Raw genomic sequence first — 10,611 nt, forward strand, 5'->3', positions numbered from 1 at the left:
TGGAATCCTGAGAGGACCACATTTTTTGCTGTTTTCCCGCTACACGAGCCTTGTTGGGCCAGGCCCAGGTGGGCATCGCGTAGGCGCACGTCACGCACAGAATAACCAGTTGAGCTACTACCTTCGACATGCAGAATTTACCGTGAAACTATTAATACATAACTAAAGCCGCGCTGTTCCAAAAAAAAAGCTGACGAACAAAAAAAAGAAGTTTCACGAATTTGTTTTAAAAAAAGGTTCATGTATTCAAAAATGTTCACTCATTTCAGATAAAAGTTCACAGATTTGAAAGCTTGTGAAATTTTAAAAAGGTCAGTAAGGAAAGTTCAGTGTACATCAAAAAATGTTCAATGGGTATTTAATAGTTTTTCAGCGCATATCACAAAATTGTTCAATGTGTAGTTAAAAATTGTTCAGATTATATTACAAAAATGTTCAATATATAAAATTTGTTCATCTTATATAAAAAAATTTATAATATGTTTTAAATTATTTCAATGTATATCACAAAAATGTTCGCTGTGTAGTTAAAAATTGTTCATTGTACACCGAAAATATGTGCAGTGTATATTTGAAAATCGCTCGTCGTATATAAATTTTTGTTCATGTTCTCAATAACTGTTCACGTTTTAAAAAGTTCATGGAATTTTAAATTTTTCATCAAATTCTAAAAATAGTTCATCGATTTGATAAAAGTTTATTCGATTTTAAAATTTTCACGAATTTTAAAAAAATCGCATTTAGTTTTTTAACAGAAAGAAAAAGACGGAAACGGGCCGGCCAGCGCGGCGCGGGGGTATGCTCCCTTTTGCGGCAACAAGAAACGGGCGCTTGAGGCGCCCGTTAGGAAATGCCGCGCTAAAGGCGCAAGGCCTTCTCCGCCGCTTAGCCCTCCTGGCGCTCGCGTGCGCCTCTTGCGGGCCGGCCCAACAACCTGTTCCAAAATAGGAGGCGATACAAAAAATAAATGTGGAAGACAGGATTCGAGTCCACGCACTATCGTATTCGAGTGAAGGAAACGACGCAACAGCCATTGCACTAGGACCGCCTTGCTGTCTACAATCGAAAACCAAACCTACTTAATACTTCTTCCATTGCAATATACATAAATTCTGGACACGTATAAATCATTTCAAAAAAATAAAACGTAAGTTTGAAAAATAAAATCATATATTTGTAATAAAAAAAGTTCAGCAGTACGGATAAAAGTTCAATTTTTTAAAAAAGTTCTTGAAATTCAAAAAAGGTTAATCAATATAAAAAAAGTTCACGATATTGAAAATAAAGTTCACCGATTTTGAAAAAAGTTCACAAAGTGTGAAAGAAGTTCATCGATTTTGGAAACAAAACTAATCGAATCGGAAAGAAAAGTTCATCAAATGCGAAAAAAGTTCATCGAATTTGAAAAAAAGTTAATCAAAATTGAAAAAAGTTCATCAAAAATATAAATAAGTTCATCGATTTTCAACAAACATCATCGATTTTTGAGAAAAAAGTTCATCGATTTGGAAAAAGTTCAGAAAATTAAAAATAACTTCATCAAATTCGAAAATAAGAGTTCACATACTGAAAAATAGTTCATCGGTTTTACAAATAGAAAACCGAAATTGAAGAAAGTTCGCACAGTGATCATTTATCAAAAAGTGTAAGAATAAAGAAAAATATATAAATAGAAAACGAACAAAACCGTTCGATAAAACAATAAGTAAATCAACAGAAAAGAAGGTTATTAATTGCGTCAGGCTGGGTGCAGTGGCGGAGCTAGCTCCCGGTGACCTGGGGCAGCTGCCCGGGCTGCTCCAGCCATTCTTTACTGAACAATACAAAGAAATCATAAGAAACCATGATTAGCATTACTAATTACTTGGGCAAATGCGGGGCAACAACGCCGTGTAAAGACTCTGCCCCTGCTCCTTTAACTCCCTGGCTCCGCCACTGGCTGGGTGGTTAGCGCCGGGTGCTTGAAACCAGCAGGTCGCTGGTTTGATTCTCTCCTAGCGCGCTTCTTTTTGCGTTTTAACAAATAAACAGAAAAATTTAAATGGGCCAGCCCAGCTCAACAGGCGCCTGCAGCGATTTGCCTTCAGGAGTTCTCCCGTCGCTAGCGACAATTCCTATTTGGCGCTTAAGCGCCCGTTGGCAAACGGGCGCCTGCAGTGATCCCCCTCCGCTGGCGAGCTGGGCCGGCTCATGTATGTTTATTCTGTAAAACGGTTCAGAAAATGTCTGGGCCCCCGAAGTCGAACTCCCGACCACTTCAATCCCAAGGACCATAACCACAAAGCCATAGGACAACTGTTGATTACTAGCTTGTTTCCTTCTATTTGTTCTTCTTCAGCCGCGGGAATCCTCCGGTTTTGGGAAGCTTCCAAAAGCTTCCCAAACCGGTTTTGTCCCGGTTCGTGGTAATTTCCGGGGCGGTTTTATTTGGGTTTTCTTTTTCCATTATATTCTTTTTAAAATTCCTTTTTAATCGATAATTTTACAGTTTGGCATTTTTATTAAAAAAATTCGAAGAACTCTTTTCGAATTTATGAAAAAAAATTCAATTTTTTTTGTTTTTTTTCAAATTCGGTGCACATTTTTCATATTCCAAGAACTTTTTTTCAATTTTGATGAACTTTTTTGTTATAATTCGATGAACATTTTTCAGGTTTGATGATTTTTTTTTTGAAATGGATGAACTTTTTTCAAATGTGATGAAGTCTTTTTTTCAAATCCAATGAAAAATTTTAAATCCGATGAAAATTTTCAAATGCGATGAACTTTGTTTCAAATCCGATGAACTTTTTTCAAGTTTAATTAACTTTTTTTCATTATCAATGAACATATTTCAAATGCGATGAAATTTTTTCAAATCCAGTGAACTTTTTTCAAATCCGATGAACTTTTTTCGAATTAGTGAACTTTTTTCAAATTTTATCGAATTTGGGAAGGTTCATCAAAAATTAAAAAGAGTTCACGAATTGAAAAAATGTTGTCTTATGAGGAAGAAAAAAAAAGAAAAGGGGAAAACAAAAGAAGAAACAAGAAAATAATGGAAAAGATTTATCCTAGCAGATCTGCCTAAGTAGCCTATTTGCGACAATGAGGTCGTAGGTTCGATTATCTACACGCAGCATTTTTCTCTTGTTTTCCTTTCAGTCGTGGACCTGCTTTGGGCCGGGCCAGGAGCGCTCCAGCGTAGGCGCCGGAAGCCCTAGTTGGCGCTGAAGTCGCTGATTTGTTTTTTTGAGGGATAGGCGCTGACTAGGTGCTCCCGTCGCTAGCGACTGAACGAAGCGGCCAGCGACCAACGCATTTTGTTGGGCCGGGCTAACTACGCGATTTGGGAACGGGCCGTGGCGTGCCGGGCCTGGGCCGTAAACAAAAGGGCGTGCCGGACCTGGGCCGTGTCCGACCCTTTTTATTCTCGTGCCGTGCCTCCAGGTTTGCGCCCTTAAAAGCACGGCCTCCAGGTTTGCGCCCTCTCCCGAGTCCGGAGCCACGCGGCGGCGGCTGCTACCGGGTTTAGGGATTCAGATATTTTCTTACTTCTTTCCCCTTCCGATTCGTCCTGTCCCGAGCCGGCCGCCTCCTACCGCGACGCCACGGGCCTCCGAGTTCTCTTCTAGCGCGTCTTTCTTCCCCGCCCGTCTCAGATCGATTCGTTCTCTCTTATTTCAGTAAGATCGATTCGTTCTAATTAGGGGGTGTTTGGTTTATGGACTTTTTAGTCCCAAAGATTAGAAAAAGTTCCTAAAAAGTCCCTAGAAACCAAACGGAAGGGATTTTTTTTACGAGACTAAAAAAAGCTTTACTGAAGAGTCTTTTTTATTAGTCCCTGGACTGAAAAGAACCAAACACCCCCTTATTGTTTTCAAAAAGATCGATTCGTATCTGGTAGCCACCTCCCCGGCTCTCCCCGTGATCGCCGTCTGTCGAGGGAACGCGTCGGATCGCCACCGATAACACCGCCGGTACCCCTCTGTGGCCTTATAGCCCAATTTGTTTTTGTTTGGATGTTTTTTTTAACATTATTGATGTTGTGTGTTCATCTCCGTTGTAGGTTAGGGTTTGGAGAGATGCAGCAGTGCCACGGAAAGGACAAGGCGGCTACCAGCGCGATGCCGAACTACGCAAAGGCCACGGCAACTTCGAGCGCGATGCCGAACCACGCAAAGGGCACGGCAACTGCGAGCGCGATGCCGAACCACCTAAAGGGCACGGCAACTGCGAGCGCGATGCGGCCGAAGCAGGTCTTTGCAGACGAGAACATCGTGCAGGAGCCCTTAGCACATCCTCATCGAATCCGACAAAGGGGGTTGAACAGGGTGCCGAGCTCTGTCTTGTCACGGAAGCACCTTGGAAAGGAGAGATCGCACAAGCTAAAGGAGAAGGTGGATACAGGCTTGATTCCGCACAAGCATAATGCAAAGGTTAAGATGTGCCCCCCTGATCAGCTCCGCCATCATATACAGGGTATCCAGCAGCCTGTCAAGACTGAATCACGTCTTGCCAGAGAGATGTCTCAGAAGCTAAGGGAGAAGGTGGATACAGGCTCGAATCCACAGAAGCATAATGCAAAGGAGAAGACTTGCGCTTCTGATCAGGATATGTGGCCTTTCAAGACTGAAGCATGTCTTGCCGGAGAGATGTCTCAGAGGCGAATGGAGAAAGTGGATACAGGCTCGAATCAACAGAAGCATAGTGCAGAGAAGAAGATGTGCCCCCCTGATCAGCTCCACCCACATACACATGGTATCCAGCGAAAAGAACGTCTTTCTGTAGAGAAGAAGCACACAAAAAGCAATACATCTTTTCCAGCGAAAAGAACATCTCCACAACTCAGAACAAGGACAAATTCCCGCTGTTCTGATGCGGGTACCAGTCGTCCCATCGATGCTCATGATCATGGCAACACTGCTGCTATCCAGGAACAGAAACAACAATATGCCGCAACACAGGTAGATGAAGATGTGGGCGACATAATCCAGAAGCTGAACGAACTGGGCTTGGGAGAGGACATCGACTTTGAGGAATACTATGGATACTTGCAGCAGCTGCCTCCCGACCGCCATGTCGATACCAAAACTGAATTGAACCTTGAGGATCACTTTAACATGGACCTCCGCCATGCGGTGTATCGCATCAGATCCTACAAGGTTCGATCCATCCATGCCTCTGTTTTTCAGTCATCTATTAAAAGTCGTTCAATCTGTACATCTGTGTTCCTTGTGACTTTATGTTGCTTGTTCTATCCTACTTATGCTGGTTTCTTTAAACTCCCATCCATATCTAATTTGATCCAGTGGCGATATCATTGCCTACAGTTGTTAAAAAAGGAGTCCAAGAATGAGTTGTGCTGTGATGAATTGAAAGAGTGCCCTATGGAGCTTCTTGACAGAGAAGAATTTCCTACAGATTTCCTTGTGAAGATGCGATATTTTAGCTTCTTCGACAATGAAGGCATATTAGACTGGTTCTTCGATCCTGATCTCTACAAGCTTGCTTGCGTGAATGACTACCAGCGTCTAGTCCCTCGGAAGCATGTACGTATATAATTTGATAACCGAGTGTTCCTGTGATCATTAAATTGCCTTAGGTGTTCCATTGTGTTAGTATGGCTAGTTAGGTCCATTTCTCTGAATTTGGAAACCATGCTATATATATACACAAGTGAGACATTATGTGGACTATTTCCAGAAAGGGTTGAAAAGTTATTTATTTACTTATTTAAGGATCTAGATTGCAGTGCAATATATACAGTTACTGATGAGTTCATGATACATCTACAGAGTGTTAATTGTTATCTTGGATGGACATTTCATAGTGTTATATGCTGGAAAATGTATATCATCAGATCATCGGCCTCTGAAAACCGGCTAATCAACTACTTTAACATAGCCCCAATCCAGAATATTTTTCTTTCCACTTTATTGCCTAATAGAGGCTCACCATTTTTTTAGTATAGTAGTCATATGCATTTTTTCCTGTTGGAAATGGTAGTTTATTTTAAAGGAACCAACATATTTATTTAATTTTATGAATAATATTAGAATGTTTTTGCTAGCCCTATATCAAACCCTTGTTTTTTTTCTGCCCCTTGCTATTTACAGTTTGTTACTCCCTCCGTTCACAAATATAAGATGTTTTGGATATTTTAATAGACTACATACGGATTGAAATGAGTGAACAAACACACTAAAACGTGTCTATGTACATCCAATTCAGAAAGAAGTTAGAACATCTTATATTATAAAGTATGTTATAATTGTCATTCTATAAAGCATTCTGACCATGTGTTTCCTCTTTCCCTTCATTTTGATGCAGAGTGCTTATGAGTACGCTGGTTGGGTTGTGTACCGCGGTTACCTCCATAGCTACGAGATGCAATATGAATACATCGAGTACTTCGAAACATTATTAAGGGAACTTAAGGTATACATGCATTGTAAGTCAAGCAAGACTAGCTACCTGCAATGATTGGATTTTTGTTCGGGGACTAAACCATTTTTTCTATTCTTGATACAGTGGTTGAAAGATTGTCTACCGAGCAAGTTTTCATCTCTTTCTGTAAGTGCATGACCGCACAAAAGATCATGAACGGCAATGTTTCTGTATATGCTGCACCACCATGGTAATTCTTTTGTTCTTTATTAGGTAAGCAAGATACGCACCAGAGGAATTTATCAAGCAACTAAGATCGCCACTCGCTTTTCCAAGATCACAACTCATTTAGCTCGTATTGGCTTCCGTGTATGATCTCTAACACACTCACAAATGTATTTTTTGTGTGGTTTGCATCTAACAGTTCCATTCTTTCTATGCAGGATTGTTTTAACTACATGTGCATTGAGGCTACTTGGTGTAATGGGTCCGATGGTCTCTATTTCGAGATTTGGAAGCGGGTCACTCAACAAAAGGTTAACATTCAGCACTGTAAACCAGTGTCCTGCACACTCTTTGATTATCCATGTAATTCTGATTAATTCCTGGTGTTAATGAACTCTGTACATGCTTGGTAATGTATTTTTTTTCCTCAACAACGCACAGGAGAGTTTCAGAGATAGCTTGAAGGAAGTCTATAAGCTGAACAAGTGTCCATCACTACAAGATAGCATAAAATATGCCATGGAGCATGACTGTTCCGTGATGGAAACGGCAGTAGGCTCTTCTTCACAGATAATTTTCAAGTCTAAAATTCATGACATGCATGCTTATCTCTTTTGCATCTTTCCTTCTTCTTTTCAGTTTCTTCGTTGCACGGTAGGGGCAGGCATTACAAATGAAGTAAGTACTGTGATATGCATGTGAGATTGATCCAGTGGATTATGTGTCGTATATTTGATTTGTTTTCACGTCTGATTGCCTTAGGTACCAGAGGATAAAGCTCAGGAGTTGATTGCAGAGGCAGTTGAAAAGCTGGTACTGTGCTTGAATGAAATTGCATCTTGCTATATCCATGCCTATTTCAAAACCATTATGCTAAGCGAAAATCATTTATTTATTCAGAGGATAAAACCCAAATTCTATGATGGGTATATCAGAAAGAAGATCGACATTGCCAAAGCTATAGGAATGATTACTGAGGTATACTATCCTAATATTTGTTTGTAATTGCGCCTAATTTGATATCTTCTCTGTTCATGGCAACCAAGTTATATGTGTGCTCTAATTGCAATGCACAGGATAGTTCCACAGATACTTTGAAGGACGACTATAAGCTGAACAAGTGTCCGTCATTCCAACATAGCATAAAATATGCCTTAGAGGAGGACTGTTCTGTGAGGGAATGGACGGTAGGCTCTTCTTCGATACTCCTTCAAGTCTAAAACATTTTTGTAACGTGCATGGTTATCTATTCTGCTTGCTTCCTTCATCTTTTCAGTTTCCAAGGAAGTAAGTACTGTGATATGCATCTTATATTTGATTTGTTTTCACGTCTGATTGCCTTAGGTATCAGAGGATAAAGGTCAGGAGTTGATTGCAGAGGCAGTTAAAAAGCTGGTATGTACTGTTGAATGAAATTGCATCTTTGCTATATACACGCTTATGTCAAAGATACCATTGTGCTAAGCGCATATCATTTATTTATTCAGAGGATAAAACCCGAATTCTGTGATGATATCAGAGAGAAGATAGAAATTGCCAAACCTGTCGGAATGATCACTGTGGTATGCCATCCTAACCTTCATTTGTAATTGCACATAACATGGTATCTTCTGCGTTTATGGTACGCAAATTATACATGAACTCTTAACAACGATCATATGATTTGATTTTGTAGGAATGAAAAGACCTAATGGGTATTGCTTTTCATAGTTGGAGCTGCCATTTGCTCAAGATGTCCTTTTCTTGGGTTCCCTGTACTTTGCTGCTGCAATGAACAATAAACTAGACCAGACTTAAAGCACCTAGTACATACACTAGTATAATACTAGCAGGCTACTACTGTAGATGGATGGTTTGTCCGGAGTGTTCCTACAACCTATCGCATCATGTGATGTTTATGTGCCACTTGTCTGCTTTTCTATTATATGGCCACTTGGCTGAGCCGCTCCCGTGTTTTCAACGGGTGAATTGCTATCAGGCCTTGCTGCATGCGTTACGGGCTGTATAGTGCATACTAATAGGAAGTGCGGCTTGCCGCACCATCTGCCTCCGTTCCTAAATATTTGTCTTTGACTACATACGGAGCAAAATCTACTCTAAAATATGTATATATACATCTGTATGTGGTAGTCTATTTGAAATCTTTAAAAAAACAAATATTTAGGAACGGAGGGAGTATATTCTAAAGGTTCATAAAAACGAAAAGAACCATATTACATGCCAGTTATTAATAGGAAAGCATGGTATCTCAAAAGCAAGGTTCAACAAGTTATTACGAAAAGAAAGCTACGAATGATCAGTCATCTACCATTACCTCTGGATGATTAGTCATAGGAATAAGCTCAACATGGACAATACATCAAAGCTCATATGTGCACCAGAAGTCATGTTAGGTACACAGAACGCGATTTTACATCACCGATACAACAGCTCATTAATTAAAATAATGACTGATGTAAGCTATTTTTACATAGCATATATTGTGCAAAACAGTAAACATCATATCTCGGATTGAAAACTGCAAGTCATCCTTGTATGACGTACCAAGCAAAATAAAATACGTAGTGCATCTTGATAGAGATTTGGATAGGCAGCGCAATCTGTCATCACCCTCCTAAATCAGATGCAAGTAAAGTTACAGCAGTGGGTATCAAAGAGAATGGTCACCAAAACAAAACAAAAAAATGATATCCTAAGGGAATCGTATAAAGTTGGCCCCATGTAGCTGTTTTTTTTAAACGTTCCAGAACCTTATTTGACCGACGACATGTTTTAGCTCCCTTCGTTCCTAAATACTCCCTCCGTCCCATAATATAAGTAGTGTCAAAAACGTTCTTATATTATGAGTGTCAAAAACGTTCTTATATTATGGGACGGAGGGAGTAGATGAGTTAGTATAAAGTTGTGTCATCTATTTTGAAACAGAGGGAGTATTTGTCGTTCTAGAGATTTCAACAAGCGACTACATACGAAGCAAAATGAATGAATCTATAGTCTAAAATATGTCTACATACATCTGTACATTATAGTCCATTTAAAATATCTAGGAACGGAGGTAATACAAGACAATGCATCTGATCTGATAGAAGAAGAGCTGCCTCCGGTAAACATATGAAGCCACTTGCGGAAGCCAACCAATAATATTTTAGCAATCTTCATCTGCAGGCTCCCTAACTTGAAAGATGGGTCCATCTACAGGAGTCAGGCATGCAGTGTCACCAACAAACTTGAATGTACACCCTATATAACAAAACCTATCACTAATTGCAGAATGTACACCCTAAACAACAAAAAATAGAGAGCTAGCTTGTATTAGAGATGAGAAGGGGGGATAATGGTGTTGAAATGAAAAAAATGAGAGATGTTTCAGTCATATACGCACCTTCTATGGGTCTGGTCTAAAACAGAGCAATATCTAGCGAGCCATGATGCATAAATTCAGCATGCCACGTTTGAGAACTCAGTATTCTGGCAACCTATATTTGAACTGATTATAATTAAAAACAAGATCCATCAACATATTAGTACAGCAATGAAGGGGGTTTGGAAAGAAGGATTATAGGAATGGGAAATTAGAAGCAAAGCAGGCAAAGATGGTGTACATGTAGCAAAGGAATCCGAACCTTTTCCATGTTCATCGTCTTGCTCTTGCTCTCTTCTCGCCAATTTAGCATTGCCAATGCTTCCCCTAAATTTCTTCCCCTAATGGTCAGGAACAAACAATCAAGTAACATCAACCAAGCGCTATCAGTTGCTTCTTTTGAACCCCACCTATCAAGTGCTTTCTCTGAATAAAAAAAACCACTATGGTATTATCTGAATTATACTGTACGACCACTAATCAACCAAGCAACTGGAATTAACAATGTAATTAGGCATTGCCCTTCTAGTTAGCTTTTGTACTGTTCACCCCCTCCCCTCGGTTTCTTGCATTTCTGCTTCATCTTCCTTTCTATAGGCCTATATCTAAATTACATGTCGACAATTATACCATTCCAAACCAGGCAAATAAATAAG

General features: G+C 39.9%; 1 protein-coding gene across 2 annotated transcripts; it reads left to right on the top strand.

Moving 5' to 3' along the window:
• Nucleotides 1-3,435: 3,435 nt before the first annotated feature.
• LOC109753368 (uncharacterized) lies at nt 3,436-8,571 on the top strand. Of its 2 annotated transcripts, none has more exons than XM_020312277.4 (15): nt 3,436-3,959; nt 4,049-5,144; nt 5,313-5,531; nt 6,313-6,420; nt 6,514-6,555; nt 6,643-6,738; nt 6,813-6,905; nt 7,036-7,146; nt 7,234-7,272; nt 7,357-7,407; nt 7,495-7,572; nt 7,671-7,781; nt 7,939-7,989; nt 8,082-8,156; nt 8,270-8,571. In XM_020312277.4, exons 2-15 carry the CDS (start codon nt 4,065-4,067, stop codon nt 8,273-8,275), a joined length of 2,160 nt encoding a protein of 719 aa, XP_020167866.1. In that variant the 5' UTR covers nt 3,436-3,959; nt 4,049-4,064; the 3' UTR covers nt 8,276-8,571. The 2 variants fall into 2 exon arrangements, with proteins under 2 accessions (XP_020167866.1, XP_020167867.1); XM_020312278.4 differs by having other exon boundaries at nt 3,475-3,959; nt 4,054-5,144.
• Nucleotides 8,572-10,611: the final 2,040 nt, after the last annotated feature.

Source organism: Aegilops tauschii, chromosome 2 (assembly GCF_002575655.3).
Source record: "Aegilops tauschii subsp. strangulata cultivar AL8/78 chromosome 2, Aet v6.0, whole genome shotgun sequence".
In the NCBI taxonomy this organism is placed as follows: Eukaryota; Viridiplantae; Streptophyta; class Magnoliopsida; order Poales; family Poaceae; genus Aegilops; species Aegilops tauschii.

Coding starts and splice junctions, on each gene's coding strand:
- LOC109753368 (XM_020312277.4), top strand. CDS start 4,065: ATGCAGCAGTGCCACGGAAAGGACAAGGCGGCTACCAGCGCGATGCCG. Junction 7,782..7,938: donor GTTCTGTGAGGGAATGGACG/GTAGGCTCTTCT, acceptor TGATTGCCTTAG/GTATCAGAGGATAAAGGTCA. Junction 7,990..8,081: donor CAGAGGCAGTTAAAAAGCTG/GTATGTACTGTT, acceptor TTATTTATTCAG/AGGATAAAACCCGAATTCTG.